The sequence below is a fragment of the Gavialis gangeticus genome, unplaced genomic scaffold (genome assembly GCF_001723915.1).
Source record: "Gavialis gangeticus isolate Ggan-Ray unplaced genomic scaffold, GavGan_comp1, whole genome shotgun sequence".
NCBI classification, from domain to species: domain Eukaryota; kingdom Metazoa; phylum Chordata; order Crocodylia; family Gavialidae; genus Gavialis; species Gavialis gangeticus.
In genome coordinates, this window is record NW_017729011.1 from 14,875,590 (window position 1) to 14,897,567 (window position 21,978).

At 46.4% G+C, this 21,978-nt stretch overlaps 2 protein-coding genes across 2 annotated transcripts in view; one reads left to right on the forward strand and one right to left on the reverse strand.

The window, feature by feature from the left end:
* PKN3 (protein kinase N3) overlaps positions 1–9,346 on the forward strand; it is a 28,515-nt gene extending 19,169 nt beyond the window's left edge. The window contains exons 13-22 of the mRNA XM_019510600.1: positions 662–735; positions 1,951–2,017; positions 2,641–2,732; positions 3,071–3,247; positions 3,339–3,401; positions 4,032–4,108; positions 4,731–4,873; positions 5,265–5,372; positions 5,923–6,003; positions 7,127–9,346. Coding sequence (XP_019366145.1) covers positions 662–735; positions 1,951–2,017; positions 2,641–2,732; positions 3,071–3,247; positions 3,339–3,401; positions 4,032–4,108; positions 4,731–4,873; positions 5,265–5,372; positions 5,923–6,003; positions 7,127–7,339 — 1,095 coding nt within the window. The 3' untranslated portion in view covers positions 7,340–9,346. The remainder of the gene's footprint in view (positions 1–661; positions 736–1,950; positions 2,018–2,640; positions 2,733–3,070; positions 3,248–3,338; positions 3,402–4,031; positions 4,109–4,730; positions 4,874–5,264; positions 5,373–5,922; positions 6,004–7,126) is intronic.
* A 2,391-nt stretch (positions 9,347–11,737) lies between these two features.
* ZDHHC12 (zinc finger DHHC-type containing 12) overlaps positions 11,738–21,978 on the reverse strand; it is a 10,844-nt gene continuing 603 nt past the window's right edge. Inside the window, exons 2-5 of the mRNA XM_019510293.1 lie at positions 21,789–21,968; positions 21,166–21,252; positions 14,688–14,854; positions 11,738–12,121 (exon numbers count right to left, since the gene is read on the reverse strand). Of these exons, the coding sequence (XP_019365838.1) occupies positions 11,812–12,121; positions 14,688–14,854; positions 21,166–21,252; positions 21,789–21,968 (744 nt within the window). The 3' untranslated portion in view covers positions 11,738–11,811. The remainder of the gene's footprint in view (positions 12,122–14,687; positions 14,855–21,165; positions 21,253–21,788; positions 21,969–21,978) is intronic.

Genomic DNA, 21,978 nt, shown 5'->3' on the forward strand with positions numbered 1-21,978 from the left:
CCTCCCTGGACCTGCTTGAGATGCAGCTGTGGATGCACGACAAGGTGCGGTTGGCCTTCCTGACTGCATCCCCACACTGCCGGCCCATATTCATCTTGGCATCAGTGATGACTCCAAGATCCTTTTCTGCCTCTGCACTGATGAGACGGGACTTCCCCAGCCTGTAGGTGTGCTGCTGGTTCTTCCTCCACAGGTGCAGCACCTTGCACTTGTCGGTGTTGAATCCCATCCTATTATCATCTGGGATTATCACCCTTGCAACTTGTCTAGGTCCAATTGTAGCCTATTCTTTCCTTCTAGTGTGGCCACATCCCTCCACATCTTAGTGTCATCAGCAAATTTGAACAGGGTGCTTTTTTACCCCCTCGTCCAAGTCACTGATGGAGATGTTGAACAGTGCGGGCCCGAGGACCAAGCCCTGCGGAACCCTGCTGGCCACATCCCTCCAGGTCGATGATAACCCATCCACTACCGCTCTCTGGGTGTGGCCCTCCAGCCAGTTGGCAGCCCATTTGACTGTGTAGGTGTTGACACCACAGTCCCCCAGATGACACAGAAGAAGCTTAGATGTGGTGGTTGAAGTTACATTCTGATTTGGTCCAGTAGCATTTCAAACCCCATTCTACAGAGCTGCATATGGTAACTTCCTCTCTCTCCACAGTGTCTGAAGAGGCTGCATGTCGAAGGGATTTGCAGCTTGGCTGTAACGGAAACACCAAATCGAGCTTCTCCAAGGTAAGTGTCCCAGAACAGCCCCATGCCATCAACAGAGAACGTGGGTATTGAGCTGAAAAGCTTAACCATGTAACGTTGTATTCTGTTAATGGGTTCTTTTGTTTCTCAGTAAAAGACTTCTCATACTCTGTGAACAGTACAATGAAAACTCTGCATCTTACCTATTTACCCAGACATTTATGTAACATTATCTGTGTACTAGCCCTTGATCCTTACCCTATTTTTCATGTTGTGCAATAAAAGTAATGGATCATTCTAATAGAAGGTAAATTAATTAAATGCTTGCAAATGGCCCCTCATACTTAAGCATATTCAATTTTCCAGGGCAAAGCATATGACCTATTTAAGCATCTCTGTGAATATTAAATAACGTACTTTAAAAGTACTCTAGGCAAATGTGTTAGTCTCTGTTGAATAGGGAGGCACAGAGATTATTTGTACTGTCATGCAGTAACTGGACTGCATATAGTGAGGATATCGATTAGAAAATACTGTAAAAGCAGGCTAGAAAACACACAGTAATATTGAGTCCACGCTGCTGGAAACCCTGTGAATAACAAACATCAGCTGATCTATGCTAGCTTTAATGATCTCCTATTTGGGGGTCATTGAACATTTTGGTCCTTTCACACTTATTTCAGAGGTCTGTGGATGCCACCTTTGATAACAAGGGCAGTCAGACATATTTCTTGCCCTACCTGCCTTTTTCTCAGGAGGAGACACTTAGGTCCTCCTAAGCTGCTTGCTTCAGTTCCCTCACCAGGAGAATGAAACATGCTTTCAGCAAAGGATGTTCTGGGTTAAGGCTTTTGATTTATTTTGTATTTTCTAGGAGCTCTAGACTAGAACTCAGTCAGTAGCCCTGTGTGGCCAGTGTATTGTTTCAGGGCATCTGTGAATTCAGCTACACATTTTGTATTCCCCCTTTAACCACCAACCCCTTATCTGTACTCTATCCTCCCTCCCTAGCCCTAGTTGAGTATTGAATCCTTTCTTTTCAGTACTCCCATATCCCATCCTCCTTTTGTTCTTCTTTCCTCCCCCTGCCAGCACCTTCTTCTGTATGGATTTATGCTCAGCCAGCGCTCTTGCAGCTACATTCTAACTTGGTTCCCTCAGGCTGCCTGTGGAAACTCTCTTCTCCTTTGGTATCCGCATCTGAGCTTCAAGTCTCCTGTTTCTTGTCCCATCAATATTTTCTCTTTGTACCCACAGGAAGAGAAATGTCCAGCTTCAGGACTTTCACTGCGTTGCCATGCTGGGACGTGGGCACTTTGGAAAGGTAGAGGGGGCACAAGGGGTTCCTGTGGAGTGAGAGGATGGGGTATGGGTGCCAAGCTGGGCTTCACTCTTCCCCCCCCAGCTCAGTGTTGGAATGGAAATGTTTCAAAAGGAGAAGATGCTACTTTCAATGAAAATGCAAGCAATGACTCTAGCTGGTATTTCTGCTAATTACCAGTCCTGGGCTTTGAGGGCTTCCAAAACTGGATAAAACCTCTAGACTATAAGCATCAACCATCTCCTCTCACCTCGCATAGCAACCATCAGGGCCACTCCTCCAGTCACCTTTAGGGGTCAGTAAAGAACAGCATTAGGTGCTTTTCTGTTCCAAGGGATCCGTGGTCTGGAGCACTGAGCTGAGGCTCAATAATCGTCAGCTTTGCGCTGTGGATTTTTTCAAAAACCACAATTTATAGTGAATTTCATCCAGGTCTATGTAGCAAGGTCACCCAGGAAAACAACACTCCTTTCTAGGAGTTACTTAACCTTGCTTTTGACAGCTACTGTCTGAAACAGATGAGAACAGTTTGTGTGGCTGCCTTCTGGTTGTGTGGCGGGAGTCCAGGTAACCAAGTGAGACCATATCAAAATAATTTGGGAATGATGCATTTTTTGCTGTTTTAGGTGCTTCTAGCCCAGTACAAGGCAACAGGGAAGCTGTACGCTATCAAAGCCCTGAAGAAGAAAGACATTATTAGCCGAGATGAAATCGATAGGTGAGTCTTGGTCGTACCTCTACCAGAATCTATGAGATCAACTCTGCAGTTAGTAGCTAGTAGGCATGCCAGGCTCCTTACTAATGTGACTTTGGTCCCCCCTTCAGCTTCAGATAGTTAGAATCGAGGCTCAGAACAAGTTTTAAAAGGTGGCACTTTCTGATTTCTAGCAAAAAACCACTCGCCTGATGGGAGGAGTTTAGGAATTGTATGGTGTGAATACTGCATGATCCTCTTATGTTCAGTCTAAGTGCAGGGATCTCCGACTTACTTCCTTCTCCAAACACATACTTTGCAAAGCTTTGGTGCTGCCATTTTACTACTTTGAATCCCTGCAGTTTGCACTGTGAGAAGCGCATTTTTGAAGTGGTCAACTCTTCTGGACACCCCTTCCTGGTGAACATGTTTGCGTGTTTCCAGACGCCAGATCATGCCTGTTTTGTGATGGAATATACTCCTGGAGGTGACCTCATGACACACATTCACTCAGAAGTTTTTCCAGAGCATGTGACACGGTAAGTTGCCATTGGCCTAAGTTTTCAAGTACCATAGAGTATTAACTTAGCTCCTGTTCTTCTGAAGTGATGACTCCTCCTCTTCTTTCAGGTTCTACACAGCCTGCGTAGTCTTGGGACTCCAATTCTTACATGAGAAGAAGATTATTTACAGGTAAAAGCAGCGCAGCCAGGAAAGTGTCAGAAACCAGCAGTCCTAAGATTAAATTGCCTTTGCAGCACACATGCAGTTTGCAGTTAGTTGCCCAGCTGGGCTCTCTAGCACTGTGTCCGAGCCAGCCTCGTTTTACATTTCCCTCCTGCCATCATGTTTGTTATGCTTGTCTGGGATGATTTGGGAAGAGGAGGACACTCCCAGCTCTGCCTGTATTGCCCATGGCCACTTACCATTAATTATGCCAGGGAATGCATGTAAAGAAGCTATTCATTGGATGTGCTGCTAGTAATTCATTAACTGTGCAGCAGCAGGGTTATCCGCTTTATCACCATCCCCTCTTTGCAGGGACACCCTGGTGACAGGCCCTGTTATTATTGGATGACCTCTGTTTATGCCAGGAGAGGCTTGCTTAAAGCCATTTCCTGGTGCTTTCAATTAAGAAATCAAGCAAATGTTAGGCTTTGAAGAGCATCCTCCAAGGCAGTAAAATATTTGAGCAAATGCAGATTTTCCACAGATATTCTACTGTCCTCTTCCTAATAGTTGGGATCCTGCCTCCTGTCAAAAAGCTGTTGGACGGCTGCTGCCAGCCTCTTCTTTCATTCTTTTCTTCCTCTCTGTCTGTAGGGACCTGAAGTTGGATAACCTGTTGTTAGACACTGAGGGCTTTGTGAAGATTGCTGATTTTGGGCTGTGTAAGGAAGGTGAGCTCCTTCAGAAGAACCGAGACTGAACTATCACCCCAGCTGGTCAAACTGCAGGGTTAAGATTTGATAACTTTTGCAAACACCAAGTGAAATAGCTGCACTTGGTGCAGCTGTTCAGTTCTACATAAGGAAATCCTGCCTATCTGACCACAGTGAACTTTGTGGATAATTCATACAGGGATTGACGGTGTTTGATTGCTCTGGGGAACCAGGAAACTGAGTAGCACAGGCTGTTTACCTGAGGAGAACATCACTGTGTGACCACTGTGTGTGTAGGAAGCTTCATTGCTGCACTGTTTAAATAAGCAAAGCCTTAACTTTCTTTGAGCCTCAGCTTGTTTAAAGGAGAAACTGTTGGAGGCCTTGGATCTCAGGGCAGTGCAGGGTCTATGCTTCCTCCTGGGTGCATGGAAAAAGGGGGATAAACTCTTGATCAGAGGCAGGTCCCTCCTAGTGTGTTGTTTGTAATGCCAACTTTCCCATCCCGTGTACCCGTCTCTGCTACTCTTCTGTATGTACCACTCATCTCTGCTGCCATCACATACATTGCCCATTATGCCCCAAAAGAAACCAATTGGAAACCTATGTGATATGTTCTGCAGTGGCCTTTTCTTCACAGGGATGGGTTTTGGGGACCGTACAAACACCTTTTGTGGCACTCCTGAGTTTCTGGCTCCAGAAGTCCTGACAGACGTTTCGTACACCCGGGCAGTAGACTGGTGGGGGCTAGGAGTACTCATTTATGAGATGCTTGTTGGTGAGGTAAGACCACATTCCTCTGTGAAGATTTCACTGATCAGCTTTGGGGCAGAGCTGGGCCTACTTATGTGACATGAGGGGTCACCAGTTGGGAGCAGCTAACTACTCTTCATCTGTGTCTTAAAAATTTAAGTGAAGAGTCTCCCCCTTGTAATCAAACCCAGTCTTGCATTTCTGGGTATCTGAAACCAGCTCTCACCGTGTAATATTCCCAAACCTGCCTTCCCCATCTTTAAGCCTGGGCATTTGTGGAATGTGTTTCTCATTTGTAGCGCTTGCCTCTAACTCTCCAAAGTGGGCAGGTATTATCACCCCAATCTTGCAGCACAGAAAATAAATGAACGGTTGGATACAGATACTCTGCGTGTCAGATAACAACGGGTCTCTGTTGCAGTCGCCATTCCCTGGAGATGATGAGGAAGAGGTCTTTGACAGCATTGTCAATGAAGAGGTCCGCTACCCACGATTCCTTTCCTTAGAGGCACTTTCCATCATCCGCAAGGTACTGTCATTGTCAAATGGAGCAAGTGTCACTTAAGCCTCAACTCAAATATATCCAGAGACTCTTTCTGACTAGGTGCCATTTTCATTTCAGCGGAGTTTGTTTTCAGACCCAGTCAACTGATAGGGAGCCCTTGAAACCTATGCATATACTTCTCTATCCTTTAATTACCTTATCACTACATGCATGGATGTCCCTGCAGCCACTGAGGAACAGGCTGAGCTCCTATTTGGAGTCTATTGCTGCCAATTCTCAAAGGGGTAAATGTTCATGCTTCTAGGAGTTCGTTCTCTGGAGACATATTCTGAATTCTTATGATCTGTGGGTCATTTAGACAGCTAAGGACATGTACTATCTGCAGTTCACAGTGGATCTCCTGCTGGTATCAGTGGGAGGTTAATGAGGGGTAGAATGTGACCTAATGATGGCAAGTTAAGACCTCACTCTAAAGGAGAAAAAGACACGAAAGCTTCTGTTTTCCCTCAAGTGTTGTTCATGTCCGTCTGTCCTTGTTTCAGCTTTTGAATTTTTGGATTATTTATTTCTGCAGCTTCTCCAGAAATGTCCAGAGCGTCGTCTTGGGGCAGGAGAGAGGGATGCAGAGGAGATTAAGCCCCAGGCCTTCTTTAAGGTAAGAGGGGTTTTTTTCAGCTTTTTCAGGCCCCATCCTTACCCACGTCCCAGGGCTGTTTGCTTTCCGTTCATTCTTGAGGCAAACTTGCCTGTTTTGTTGGTTAACGATGCAAGTTTTCTGATGTGGTTGCCCAGCCAGATATCCATTTCCATAACAAGTCTCTTTCAGAACCACATCACCTGAGTCTGTTTTCTGGTCCCTTCTATTTCCAAGTACAAGATCTCTTTTCAATCTGTGTTCCCCTCTCTCTCTCTGTTTCTCTCATGAATCAATGAATCCTTTTCTGTGGGTATGGAAGTGCAGGTATCATTGCACAGACTGCCAATCTTTGTCTCTGAATTTGAAGTAGAAAATATAAAACTGGAATTGTGAGTGTATCTGGAGGAACACAAATGCCAGTTTTTGGTGGAGAGGGCATAGTAAGTGCTACTTTGCAAAGGAAGACCATTGGGATATTAAGACTTCAGCTGCCTACAAGCTGGTATATAAAGTATCTGAGTCGCATCAATATCAGCACTGATTGGGGAATGATTCTGTGTATTTAAAATAAAAACCTGTGGCAGCACAAACAGTAGTGAAAACCCTCCTTTGTACAGGGTATGTTGCTAATTGTTTCTATTACCATAACATGGTGTTATGAACCAGGTCCCCATTGGACTTGGCACTATGGAAATACAGGAAAAATGATGGTTCCTATCCCCAAAAGTTCAATCTCAGTGTAAGGCAAAATGTCCTAGATAGGTCCAGACAGAGGAGGGGGAATGCAAGGGAGCAGGATTAGTCAGCGTGAACTGCTTGGGGGTTTCCTGATGAGCATGATCGTGGTTGTTTGGATTTGTCCCTGTTAAATACAGTCTGTGTGGCAGCCTAGCTTCTTGGCTGGTGCTCTGAAGCACGGATTTAGGTCACATGGAGGACTCTACTTTTGGAGCAATTACTGCTCTCCCTTTGCACCTGGCTGCAGTGGTTATCCTGGCACTTATATTTAGTAGAAATCACATGTGCTGCAGATGCTACGGAAGGCGGGGAGGCTACACAGCACTGTTGTTTCCTAGCTTGTTTCCCCATCTCTGAGCCTGTTCCTTGGCACCTATTTAGTTTGTAATGTGTTTTGTTACAGATAATTGACTGGAATGCCCTGCTTGCCAGGACGCTGAAGCCCCCTTTTGTGCCCTCTTTAAGAGACCCTACTGACATTAGCAACTTTGATGAAGAGTTTACCTCTCAGAAGCCAGTCCTGACTCCTCCAGACAAGCTCCGTGTTCTATCCCAGAAGCAGCAGGCTGCCTTCAAGGACTTTGACTTTGTCTCCAGACACCTTCTAGAAGTCTGACTGTTGTGATCTCTACCAGCACCCTGAGAGCTTCTAGAGAGCGACTTGCCAGTGACCATGGAAAAATCAAGTCACTGACGGGCAAAGACTGTTCACTGGACTGATATAATTAACTGCAGAAAGCAGGCTGGTCTGCAAGCTGTTTTTTCTATTGCATTTTACTGTTTCCCTCTGGTAGGGGGAGGGCACTGTGTGAGAACTACCTTTTGAGAGGGGTCATTTTTGTTGGGTGTATTTGAAACAGTCCTCGGCAAACTGTAGTGCCATCCTTGGATGGACGCGGGCATCTGAATTTTACTTTAGCCTTAACACCCCAATGTATCCAAGTGGAACAGAGCCTCCACCACTGTCCAAACTATGGCTGCAGAAGGGTCTAGCAAACTGCTTAACTTCTCAGAACAGGCTGATCATAGGCAGGGGAACTGGCATGTTCAGCCTGCCTTCTAGAAGGGATGCAGCACTCACTTTTTTTCTCTCTTCACAATTGATTTATGCTGTTCCTGTTGGGAGTTTGGTGGTGATGCAGTTAGTACAGTCTGGACAACGAAGGTCAGGTTTGGAAACTTGCTCAAATGTCTTGCCTTGCTTTATGGAAGCAGCAAGAGACTATTTCAACTGACTTGCTATGGTTAAATCTTGTTTTTAACAAGTACTGACCTAAAACCCCCACGGCTTTTATATATGCTGTGTTGGAGATGCAGATGTACTTTTCCTGAAGAAACTTCTGTCTCTGACTAATTGGATAAACTTCCCAGGGTCTGGACCAACAGACCCGCGTAGCAAGTTTGTTTTCAAATCCAGTATCATTTTCATTGCTGCAGTTGCTTGGATGCATCTCCTGTGTTTGTGTTGTCTTTAGGGGAGTCATTTATGTTATGCTGATAATTGCAGCCAAGTTATTGACCCATAGCTTTTATGTACATGTTGTACCCTTTTCAGATAATATAAAAAAGAATGCAGGTGTTTATATTGAAAAAGTTAATAAACGTTGATTGTGTAACAGCTGTGGGCAGGCAACAGCCTAAATAGTGCCTAGAATACAGAAAAGGATACGTGTAAGCCATGTGGGGTGGGGGGAGGTTTTGGAATAAGGGTGATGTAAGTGGCACCTTGAACGATAGCTGTTTTAAACTTCTGCTTGTCAAACTGTTCTGCGGGTGACAGTGCTGCTTCCCAGCTCATCAGTGTGAGCAAGAAGTCAAAAATAGCAACTGTTATTTAGATACTGTCCACGTGAGAAGCCGATAGTGTAGGACATTCCTGAGCTGCCAGGGGACCTAGAATATAGTGGCGTTTGACACGGTGGGCAACACTTTGTGTAAATAGGTTCTTAGTCTTGTGGCTTTGGCAAATAGGCTAGAGAAAGGGAAGGGTTTCTAGGACAAGCTGAAGATTAAATGGGACATGGAGAGGTTGCTCTTTTGACCCTTCTTCTGCAGAGGTAGGCAGGAGTTTTTACCCATGGAAGGTTGGGCTGTTTCTAGAAGAGAAATCTGGGCCTAACTGGTGAAGAACGTCCATTAAATGGATTAGCTCAAGTACTCAAGGGGTCACCGAGGTAAGTGCTTTTGTAAGGCACATACTTGTCTAAGATCCTCCCAGCCCACACTGATCTTAGCCCTCTCATTTGCAGAGCCATGTGCAATTAGTACTGAATGTCTTTTGGGTCACATTCCCTTTTCAGCGGCACCTGCTGCCTCCTCATGCTAAGGGGTGCCTGGAGGCAGGGTGTGTGTTTATCTCAGTCCTATTTATCAGCTCATCTCTGGCTCTAACAATGTTTTGTAAAAGTTGGGTGGCATCTTTTCCTGACTCTTTTTTGCTATTAAGGGTTAACCAGTATGCTACACTGCTAATTGAGGAGAACTGAGCACTTGGAGTGTCCACAGAGAGGTGCAAAGAACAGCAAAAGCTGGGCTTAATCTTTTATTGATTTACATTACAAAATAAATTAAAAATCTTTCAAATGCAACCAGATACATTTACGAAACAAATGTTCCCACTGAACCCAAGTTGTCTGTGTTCAGTTTATACCTGCTGACCATTTTTATTTTGGTGATGGCTGCAATCAGTAGTACCGTATGAAGTGGAGTCTGTTCTGGCAGGTGCTACATCAGCAAAACAGACTAATTTGTACTGAGAAATGCTTCCTTATGGTGGTGTACAATCCAGAAAGAATCCATCTCCATGAGCAGATACCATGGTAAGGAGGGTGTGTTCTACCCCAAATAAGGCAGAGTAGACGCAAAAACTTGCCATCTAACTTTTAAAAATAACAGATTTGATCTGGACTTGGAAACAAGAATTTCCCATTGTCTTTTTTCAATACGATGATTCTCTGATGTTGCATGTTCCGTTCTAAATAGAAGCATCCACTGATGTTGGACCCTGAGTAGGTTCTGCCAACTTGGCTCGTGTCAGGAAAGACAGTAAGGCACAAAACTTTATTCAAGGTTTTTATAAAATTGGATGCTTAGAAATATTTTCAGGACTTTGGGTTCAGTGCAGAGATTTAGTTTTCTGAGGCTGGGGATTACTTGTATACTTCTTGCTTACTGTGCCATGGGGGAGCTTGCAGTTCCGTTTAAACTGAACAGATAATTTCACTCTCTGTGGGCACATCTACACGTTCATTAATGTGCCGTAGTTACTGTGCATTTAGTTTAGTACTTGCCTAATGAATTACTAACTAAATGCACAGTAACTATAGTTACTGCACAGTAGTGCTGGCACATGTTTTTTTGTGATGCTTACTGTGCAGTAGCCTAATAACCCCTGCGCTACTGTGCAGTATTTTCAACCTTTTTTGGCCTGTGTACCCCCAGTGACTGGTCAAGAAGCAGAGAGTCCCCCAGTGGCCGGTTGCTGACCAGGGTGTCCCCGTGTGCCCGCAGCAAACCCAGAAGTGCCAGGATGTGTGGCAGCAGAGCTGGAAGTGCCAGTGGCGCCAGCAAAAACAAAAGTGCTGGAGGTGCAATGTGCTGGTGCCCCCCCCCCCCGTTTTTCTGTGCCACTGCTTTCCCAACTACCCCCAAGGGTACATGCACCCCTCCCCACCCCAGCTGACAGCCCCTGTGGTAGCATATTAGCACGGGTTTTTGCCCAGCATGCTACTGCACAGTGTTATTAAGATGTGCCCAGTGCTGACTAAAATGTCGGACTGAGTTTCCCATTTTAATCTAAGGTAAGATTAGTAACTAGTAATTTTGCCACTGCTTATTTGATTTGCCTCTTAACTCTCTTAAAATACAAAAAGGGGCCTACTGTCTCTTCTTTTAAGTTGAAAACATATTACAGGTATTATTAGTGTTGGAGATTTCATTTATAAATTAATTGTAAAGCTATTACTACTAGAAGAGTAAGTAAGAAAAAACAGCACTGTTACCAGTTAAAAACTACCTCAGCTCATCCCATTTACATTTCTCTATATAACATTACAGAATAACAAGAAAAACATTTAGAGGTAGTCATTGCCCAAACAAGCTAAATGGGAGAAGACGAAGAGTTCTGTGCATAAACAAACTAGTAGACAAATATTTTTTTTTCTGTTCACGAACAGATCCTAAAATGTTCAGATCTGTTCATTCACAGCTGAAGTTTTTGTTAATGTATTTTGCTATCTGTAGGCCAATAATATTGCTTTGGTGACTTGCTGGATATAAGTAACCCAACCCATCATGAACTCTGACTCAGTATTTTGAACTGAGTGTATTACAGTATTTTCTCATGCATATTATTAGGAGTAAGTCTCAAATCTTTGTGGAAAGGACAACACTGTGGCATCCAGTGAACTGTCACTTGCTTTTCATTGTCCAAGTATTTATTCAAAACTTTCCTATTATTTGCCTACCTCTGCTGGCAAGGCAAGCAGAATCCTGCTGAAGAAAGGTCACAGGGACTGTACTGATTCTAGCCCGTTTGTCAGAAATTAACTTTTCTGCCTGCTGCTTTACCCTGGTGGGGGAAAGACAGTAATTGGGAAGGGAGAGAGTAGGTTTTTTTGTTTTTTTGTTTTTGTTTTGTTTTGTTTTGTTTTTTTTAAAGGCAAAGCTGTAATTTGTAATCAATTCTTGCTAACACTGCCTCAATCAGCAACCTGAAGTAGAAGGAGTCTTGCCTCCACTCGAATCGGAAATCTCCCCTTGGGAATGCCCAGAACAAAGCCTGTTGTTACCTGGATGTACTGAGTAAAACCTGAGCCACTTTTTTTGCTCCCCTTTTTAAGGAGGTTTGCTCCTGTGGATGAGGCAAGTCACATTATCAATCACATAGGCCACTGTGGAGTACAATCCCTCTGCAAGGAAGCAGTAACTAATGAAGACAGCACTTGTGTTGCAACCCAAAAGTTTCAGTTCTACCAGTAAATTGTTTAAAGTCTTCAGGCACTTGGGCTCATCCTGTAGTTAAATTATTTCCTCTTGTAATTACATTTGAGTCAACCATTAAAGCCTGCTTGACTTTACATCCTACAATTAAACAGGGTCACTGTCTTCCTGGAAATACATTTTTTCCCATGCAACAAGGTGACAGGTACAGAAGAATCTCCAGAGGTTGCGGATGAGCCCTTGATCAAATGGGTTCTCTGTGTCGCAATGTTGCAGGTAGGAGATGCGGTGGCGGGACATGAACTCCCACGTAGTAGTGTTGCATGAGACCAGGTACAAGTGGGAAACAAGTAGCAGCACCGCTACCACAGTGAATATGGCCATCAGGACAAAGGACAAGAGGAGGAAGATGTTGTGCTTCAGCCACTTCCATGACCCTTCGAAATAAAGGCCTGACCTTTCAGGTAAGAAACAAATACAATCTGGTTATAGTGGGCTAGATATGGACTTCAGATTATATTAGACCAGGCAACAGCAAGACAAGCTTAAGCCTGACTCACAACTCCACTTCTGATTGTGACACTGATAAGTGATAACACTTCATACAGGTGTTGGAGCTCTGAAGCATGGTAAAACTTTGTCCAAAAGTAAAAGTCAATTCTGAATTCAGTAGGACCCACATGTGAAAGATGTACTGAACATCCAAATCCTTATAAAACTAGCTTCTCCTGACAAGCAGAAAGCCAACCAGCTTTCCCAGTTGGTCACTGGAGAGCTGTGTAAGTGCAGTGCCAGGACACAGTAATACATTATGTGGAGTTTCACTACTTGCCACCTGTAAATAAAGCTTGCTTTGAAATAAGGTGGGAAAAGCTAACTAGCCACCAACAAGGCCCAAATGACTTCCTTTAAGACAAGTTTAAAGCAGAAACATACCAATAGTTGCAATCCAAATGATCAAACTCTGTTAACTACCTACATTGTTGCTGCCAACAAAGTCAACAGCCTTCCCTCTCCCAAGGCTGTTTCAGGTCTTTAGTGCTGTCCAGAATATGGAGAATGGAAGCTGGCTCTGATGGGATAGACCTATAGCCAGACTCTCAACCTACCTACCTCCCCACTTTTTCAGCAGTCTTTGGGAAACGCTGAGGATCTATTGGGAGTAAGACTATGTGCTCAGGAGGGCTCTGCGATGCTTTGGGTGCTAATTCAATTCAGAGGAGATCTGGTGGCAGAACCTCTGAATCTGAATTGAATTGGGACCAATTAAAAGGTCTGAATCAATTCGAAGCTCTCTGAATCAATTCGGAAAAGATTCAGAGAGTTCCAGCGATTCGGGCAGTCCCTGGCGGCTGCAGCAGGGAGCTGGACCTGGACTCCATGCTGGTAAGTAGAGGGTGGGGGAGTGGGGGGGCTGAAGGAGGGGACCATGGGGGGACCTCTTCCAGGGCCCCATCCCCAGCCTGCTCCCCCAGTCCCCCCAACCCCTGCCCACTGTCCCAGCCCCCCACCATGGCTGCCCTGCCTGGCCCCAGCTCTGGGCTCCTTAAAAGCCCCCACTCACCAGCTGCTGCCAGGCAAGGGGGTAATTCCCACTGCCCCCAATTGCCCCATGCCACAATGGGGGGGGGCGGGTGCTGCCATGAGCCCCCTTGCTCCCAGCCCTTTTAAAAAAAACAAAAAAAACCTGGGCTCACCAGCTGCTGCAGCAACCTTAGGGCATCTGGGGGCTCATGGCAGAGCCCCCCATGCAGCATGGGGCAGTGGGGACCACCCCCTCCCCCCCAACCAGGCAGGAGTCAGTGAGTCGGGGCTTTTTTATTTTTTTCAAAGAGCTGGGGAGGGCCGGGCTGGGCAGGGCAGCCATGGGGGGCCTGGGAGAGCGGGCGGGGGGCTTGTGGCAGAGTCCCCCACACGGTGAGGGGCAGTGGGGATTGTCCCCCGCCTGGCAGCAGCCGGTGAGTGAGGGCTTTTTGGAAAAAAGAGAGCCAGGAGCTGGGGCTGAGAGAGTGGGCAGGGGATGGGGCCTGTGTGATTCGGCCAATTTGGCAGCAGCCAAATCTCTGAATCAGATTCGGGACAGTGATACGGATTGCCAAATCAAATCACTGTCCCCCAAATTGGCCGAATCCAAAGCAAGTACTAGCTGCTTCACACAGGCTTAGTGCTCAACATTTGTAAGTAGCATGTCTATCCAGAGTATCTGACCTTAAGTCTCAGAGCTCAGGCTATTGCTGTTTTCATAAAATGTAGTTAAGCCACATGTCCAATTTCTTGAGTGATTCTCATCCTAGAACTGCCTTGTCCATCTGCTGTTACTGCTGAGAGGGGTCAGGATTTTTATCTGTTACAAAACACTTTTTTTTTTAAACCCATCTATGGTGCATCTCCACGAGCAGGAATGTGCGTTCCCCAGACACAAATAGCAGCAGCATATATTTCTGCTGTTACTAGTTGTCCTTGTGGAACGCCCCTTCACGTGCACTGTAGCGCATGGCAAGTTGCCCCAGGTAGGGTAGAGGAGGCTGGTCCCAGCAGCCTTAGCTGGTGTCCTGGGGACTCCGACAGCAGCGATCTGGGCGCGCAGTCTGGTTGGCAACTGGAGCATGGCTCTGGCCAGCCAGGCTCCCGTTTTGCACAAAGCAGGCTGCCACCATGTCTACCACCCCACTTTTTTCTGGTGTGTGTTTTGACACTGGAATCCCCCAGTGTCAAAAAATAACCTCTGCCATGCTCCAAATTTGTAGTGTGGCAAACACATGCATGTGCAGCACATGCACTATGTGATGCCACAAACCACACGTGCTCGTGAAGACGCACTCCCAGTGGCTAGGTTACTCCTCAACAGCAATCCCCTTTGAGGGGAGCAGAGCAAAGGGTGAACAAGGTATAAGGTGAACTCCACCCACTGCTCTCCTTGCTCTGCCCAAGCCCTTTAGCTGGACTTTGAGAATATTCAGCTCTTGTGAAAGCTCTGAAAAACCTCAAAAATAAATGATGCCTGCCAGAGGCCTCAGGCTTACCAAGCAATGTGAAGAGCCCACAACAGGACCACAAGCTGCATGGCCAAGTAGGCTACAAAAAGTGAGTGATTCTTCTCTCCCACGCAGTTCTCAATCCAGGGGCAGTGATGGTCAAAGCGGCGTACGCAGTGCTGACACACCCGGCAGTGCTTGGCTCGCATTGGTTGCTGTGGAATAAGCAAACAGCAATGACAGCCCACCAGACTTAGCGTCCCCTGTGAAATAGGGGGTTGGCAAGAAACCAGTGCCCCATAAGCAAGGCAGATCCTCTGAGACTGATCACATTAATAAGAATTGTAGAGTAGCTTGAACGCTAGTCGCCATCCCCTTTCACAGATAAAGATATAGGCACAAGTGAATGACTTGTTTTGATATCTTCAATTTAAATTTCCCCTAATTTTGTCTTGCAGCTAGTTATTAGCAGATCCATTTAATATAGTAAGTGTTGGATACTTGGAACCCTTCCGAACAAGCCACTTGCATGATTTCTCCAGAGAATATATAGGTTGTTACATCCTTGACCTACCACTACATTCCTGCTGGAGGAGCTGTCTTACTTCTTTTACCATTTGTAATTTTAGTTATATCATGACAGCTATGAAACTCTTTTATTCACTTCCTTAGGAAAGGAGGGTTCTTATCAGTACTGTAAAGAGCTATGCATATTTATGGTAGTAAATAATTGGAATGTGAATTGGAAGTATTATTGTGAAATATGCAGTTGAATTGTTGGGGATACTGAAGGATTACTGGCTTTGGCTGTGTAATGGGAAAATTACTATGGTCATCTCCCATTGCAGATGTTGGTATATTTTATTTGATATATATGGACAGCATGTCTGTTAAATACTAAGAAATATACCTGCTAACTACTGTTCTGTTTAATCTATGGTTTGTCTTTGCTGGGGGTTTAACTCACGATGTCTTCATAGGCATTTGGGCTAGAAGGGACCCCGGAGGATCATCGAGTCCAGCCCCCCGCCCCAGGGGCAGGAAGTCAGCTGGGGTCATATGATCCCAGCAAGATAAACATCCAAATGTGTTTTGAAGGCGTTCAAAGTGGCAGCTTGAACTACCTCACGTGGCAGTCTGTTCCAAACCTTGGGGGCTCGGATAGTGAAGGAAGTTCTTTCTTATGTCCAGCCTTAACTGGTCACAGTGGAGTTTGTGACCGTTCGATCTTGTCATCCCTTGGGGGGGCTCTGGTGAACAGTTGTTCCCCCAGATCCTGATGAGCACCCCGATAAGCTTATAGGTGGCCACCAGATCACCCCGAGCCTGCGCTTTTCCAGGCTGAATAGCCCCATTGCTCTCAGCCTCTCATCATAAGGTCTGTCTTCCTGCCCTCTGATCATGAGCGTGGCTCTCCTCTGCACCCTCTCAAGCTTCTCCACATCCTTTTTGAATTGTGGAGCCCAAAACTGGACGCAGTACTTCAGCTGAGGCCTCACCAAGGCCGAGTACAATGGGACAATGACATCCCGGGATCTGCTTGAGAAGCATCTATGCATGCAAGCCAGTGTTTTGCTCGCTAGCCGCAGCATCACACTGAAGGCTCATGTTCATCTTGTGGTCAACCGTGACCCCCAAGTCCCTTTCATCTGTACTGCTAACTAGTGTAGCACTACCAAGCCTATATGCATGGTGCAGGTTTTTCCTCCCAAGGTGGAGAACCTTGCATTTTTCGGTGTTGAACACCATCAGGTTCTCATCCGCCCATTTCATGAGTCTGTCCAGATGCGCCTGGATCACCCTCCTGTCCTCGGGTGTGGATGCTTTACCCCAGAGTTTGGTGTCGTCAGCGAACTTGGCCAGTCTGCTTCTGACACCAATGTCTACATCACTGATGAAGATGTTAAACACTATAGGCCAGAGGACAGAGCCTTGTGGGACCCCACTGGTCACAGCACACCAAGATGATTGGCTCCCGTTGACCACCACCCTCTGGGTCCTACCGCGGAGCCAGTTCCCCAGCCAGTGGATCATGTTGATGTTAAGGCCACAGTTTGCCAGTTTAACCAAGAGGTGATCATGGGATACTAGATAGAAGGCTTTTTTAAAATCGAGGTATATGACATCGATCTCTTCCCCTTTGTCCAGGTGATAAGTCACCTGGTCATAAAAGGAAATGAGATTGGTTAAGCAAGACCTACCCGCAACAAACCCATGCTGGGTATCCCTCAGGATATTGCCTTCGGCTAGTCTGTTAAGGATGGCCTCCTTGATAACCTTTTCCAAGACTTTCCCCAGGATAGAGGTCAGGCTGATGGGCCTGTAGTTTGCCAGATCTACTTTCCTCCCTTTCTTGAAGATAGGCATGACATTGGCCCTCTTCCAATCATCGGGCACTTCACCAGAGCACCAAGAACTCTCAAAGATCCGTGCCAGGGGCTGAGCTATGATGCTCGCCAGCTCCCTGAATACTCTGGGTGCAACCCACCAGGGCCGGCTGACTTAGATGGCTAAAGGACACCTGGCAGTAAAATTTGTTTAAATTAAGCACTATGTGGCATGAATCATTATGCTCCAGTAAGTCTGTTTGTTGGAAATATAAATTATTGTCTTAACGATGCTATAAAGTATGTTGTCATCATTTATGTTTGGTTTGTATTTCTCACTGGGAAGGGGCTAGTTACATCCAGTTAGTAAGATAAACATCTAAATATTTAAGGTTTAAATTGCACATTACAATTAGGCTTTAATGACCAATTGGGTAACTGGCTCAATGCCCTCCTTCATTTCTTAGACATTCCATAGGTTAGTGCTCATCTTTTTCCTCCTCTCTAGTTCACTTTCAACAGACAGGCAGAGTCCAGTAGCTTATCTTCTGCCCCTGGACCTGCAGAATTCTTATTCAATGCTGCTTTATTAGCTATATCATATTAATTCTGGGGGTCTTTTTTTTTTTTTTTTAACGTCTCGGTGGGCAAAGCTTTTGCAACCAGGCCGTTGCTAGAGCAGGGTTTCTAGCATCGGTTTCTAGACATTCTACTTTTATAGCTGATGTTCTCCAAGAATGTTTAGATTTCACTTCCTGAGATCCATAATGTGCTTGCTATCTCCTCTTCCCACTCTTCCTTTCACACCTTGTTGGCATGCTTTATGCTTGTAACAGCTGAATTTCATTTCAGCTCACATCCTTTCTCTATAAGCCTTAACACCAGCAAGCTCTCAAACATCCTTATCTAGATACAGCACTGAGCATTCAGCCTTGCCCGAGTTAGATTCTTACTCCCATAGGAATCCTGTTGTTTTTGGTGCATCTCCATGCACAAATGAAGGCCCATCTTGCATATCAAAGCCTTGAGCATGCAACAGGATCTGCTGAAAGTGCTGCAACAGTATAGTAAATAACTGTCTTTTCCTAACAGACTCAGCTGGGTGAAAATCAAAAAGCAGCTTCACACACTAAAGGGTTCTGTGATGGAGACTGCAGCAAATAAAGATGGTTCCTTCATGGGATCACTGTTTTTTGCTTCTTTATGGCTTAAGACAGGGGTGGCCAACCTGCGGCTCTGGAATCACATGCGGCTCTTCAGAAGTGAATATGCATCTCCTTGAATCTTTCCAAATTGAAACCATTCACCATGAGCTTGTGCAAAGATTCAAGGAGATGCATATTCACTTCTGAAGAGCTGCGTACGGCTCCAGAGCTGCAGGTTGGCCACCCCTGGCTTAACATATTGGTGTAAAAGATTTTCCCAGCTCTTGTATTGCTGTCCTCCACAGGTGCTGCTCCAGCTGATGCACAACCACCAGGCCACCAAAAGGTTCAATGCAAACTTCCTAGCCACTAGCCCCTACTGCCCCATGCACAGATACAGGCTGAGGTAACTGAGTGGTGCCATAAATCACCAGTCCAGGCACATGTGACTGGCTACTATCACTGACAGCTGCTGAACAGCTGGCACTAGCCCACTGCCTACAGCCACATGTCACACATGGGCTGCTGGCAGCTGGAACAAGCTGTCCTAGCAGCTCTAACACTGAAGATCCTGTGATGAAATTCCTCTCCCCAGCCAAGGATCCCACAGCGCTACAGGCCAAGTTGCACCATGCCACCTGGTAGAAGTCACAACCTCAGAGAGGTCCCAGGACAGAACAGGGGGGAAAATTCAGGACTGAAGAATGTGATTCACAGGAGATGCTTGCACTGCTTCATAGGAAGCAACCTTAGAACTTACCTGCCTCCCATGGAGTTGTGCACTGTAGCAGGGCTTCCCAATCTTGCAGCCAGTATACCAGTCAACTTGAGCTGCACAAGGGCTAGGGGCCCAGCGCACTAAAGCTTCAGCACCTGAGCTACCTACTATGTTGCTGGGGTTCACGGGGCAAGTTACTGTGGTGTCAGTTATTTGAAACTATTCCCCCATCACGCAAGTAAAATAAAATGTCATCTGCCTTGGGACTAGATCCAGCAGACTCCTACACTTCAGGTAAATATTTCAACCATACTGAATACTATCGAAGGTGAAAAGGATAAGCTTCAACAGAAGATATATGTTAGTTCTTAAAAACATGGTACTAAACTACCAGTAGCATGGTGGTTAAGGTGTTGGGCTTGTATATAATTAAGAGCTGGGAGTTCAAATGTTGCTCAAAGTGAGAGGATATGAGGGGAGGTCTCTTGGTGTGGGGGCAATAAACAGTTGGAGGTGTTGGAGTAGAGATAAAGACAGGTCTGTATTTAATCTTTAAACAATGGTGTCTTTTAAAAATAATACTAATTAAAGAATGGTGTCTTTTAATACTGGTTCAGTAATTATTTAGTTATTATAAAGAATGGTGTCTTTTATAATACTAATTAAACTAAAGACTGGTGTCTTTAGTTTAAGATTAAATACACTTCGGTAATAACTACATATTGTATCTTTTCTATATAGTTAGTGTTACATGGAACAGTGATGACTTCTTCAAATCTACCTACTGCACCCACTCATCTACTGAGCAAGACAGCACTCATCTCTGCCTACCTCAACCTAGTACACAGGAGCAGTGGTACCCACCCTCCTTAAGCTGGGAGGCATAGGCATCCTGAGATGTACGCTGAAGAGAAGGGTGGGGATAACCTAGCCAGCCTGGGTCAAAGAAGAGCACTGCTGGTGGTGCCTCCTGTTTTCCCACTCTCCTCATGGCTCAGCTGCTCAGCTGAGATCAGACACCCATGGGATTTGAATCCACAATGCCAATCCTCCAAGCCAGCACCCTTACAAGGCTACCAGGTACTCAGAGGCAGGAAGCTGTGCAGTGGCCCTCTTTACTCTGTGCCTCTGCCTGGAGCAATGAAATAGTTGCTGAGCCACAGAAACGAAGAACTCAACCAGAAGACCACTCACCTAGAGTGCCCAGTGCCAGGGGAAATCTGAATGCTGCTTAGATGTTATTTAGACAGAGCAATCACTATATTATTCTTCAGAAAATTGGAAATGTTTAATCACCTACAGTCCTCCAGCCAAGTCTCTCACCCCACTGTACTGGATTCCATTCTTAATAAAAGACTCCCAGCAATGTAGGGCGATTCCCTTACACAAGCAGGAAGGATTTTAAGTTGAAAACCTGAGATACCTGCCAATGAAGGGAGTGATCAGAGTGTGTCCGGGCAAAGAGCAACTGTCCTCATGGTGCTGGACAAGAGAAGAATGAAAACCGAGTTCCTCTTCTGCCACTTTAAAAGGGGCTGGAGGGTGTGGCCGGGCAGGGAGCACAAGGAGGGAAGACTGGTCCTTGAGGTTCACATGCTGTCTGCCAGCCTAAGCTCATGGCTCCTTCTGATGGTCAGCCCCAGGTTACTTACAGGAGCTTGGCTAACACTGCATTTTATAAAACAGCTCCATGTTCCTATGCTCCAGGGACACAGGATCCACCAGAGCCAGGATGGATCATTGTTCTTATTTCTCCTCTAGGCCAAACTATGCCTGATCGTTAGAATTTAGGCTTATTCCCAAGCCTCTAATCAGCTCCTCTCTACTAATAAATCTGTCCAAGACATTCTGCTCAGCTCAACTCCAGTCTTCAGACTCTTAACCAACACCTTTTCATAGATTTCATAGACACTGGGGCTGGAAGGGACCCCAGAGGATCATCGAGTCCAGCCCCTTGCCCCAGGGGCAGGAAATTAAACTTTTTGATAAGTTTCAGATGAAACTCTTTGATAAGTCAGGCAGAAAGAGAGTTTGCTCATTGGGCTATTTGGTTTTGAGATGCCCAAGGACTTACCTCTAACCTTGGAAAAATAAATACAAGTCTCAGTGTCCAATTTTAACTACCGGGTTGCCTTTCCCCTTGGTTACCCGCCTTTTATCTCAAGATTGGACTTTTAATAGAAATGTGCAGCTGTCTGCTCCTGCCTTAGATTGTCACCTTAAGACAGTGACACCTTCCTGTTATGTGTGCTGGCTGACCACGAACGTGCTCGGATCAAAAAGAATGAAAACAAACAGCCAGAAGAGTCGATGCTCCTAGAGCTCCGTAGGCCTACCTTCACCATGCAGTAGCCACAGCGCCGTAGCTGAACGGTCTTTGGAAGCGGAGGTATCATTGCTTCTTGCTCTTCGCTCACCCCTGCCTACAAAAAGGTGATGAGAGAGGAGAGCTACTAAGAAGTAGTATCGGGTGAGGGGGGAATTCCAGAACCTGGACGGTGACACCTAGATTGCCGTACCATCTGTGGATCCACACAGCACCAGGTGCTTGCCTGTATCGTTTTTCTTGGAGGCTTACAAACGGCCACGTTTAGAAATACCAAAGAGCAATTCCTAGAGGAGGACAGCAGCTGCTACAGCTGGAGGAGACTGAGGTAACAACTTGTGCACGAGCAGCGAGCGGGTTCTGGGTCCTACTGAAACCCCGCAGGGGGCTGGTGCCTTGGTTGCCCCCCCCCCGCCTTGCCGTGAGACATCGCGCACGAACGCCTCTGTAGGGCGTGTCACAGGAGGGCTCTCTGAACGCACCGGTTCCCTGCAAGCCGGGCAGCCGCAGGGACAGCAGCCCCGAGCCGGACGGTGGGCAGCGCGAGGTGATGGGCGGGGGTCCCCTCGGGCAGGGCTGCGGAGCACGGGGCCATCCACTGCCCCCCCTCCCACCCCGAGGGCGCGCACCGACCTGCGGGACGAAGCCGGGGTCCATGAGGGACACGGTCCAGTGCAGCAGCACGGAGCCCAGCACCAGCGCCGCGAAGCCCAGCGCCCGCAGCGGCTCCCCGCGCTCCCGCAGCTCTGCAAGACATGGCGCGGCCGTCAGCAGGGGCGGGGGGGGCGGCCCGGGCGGGGGGGGTCCCCTCCTCTCCCGTCCC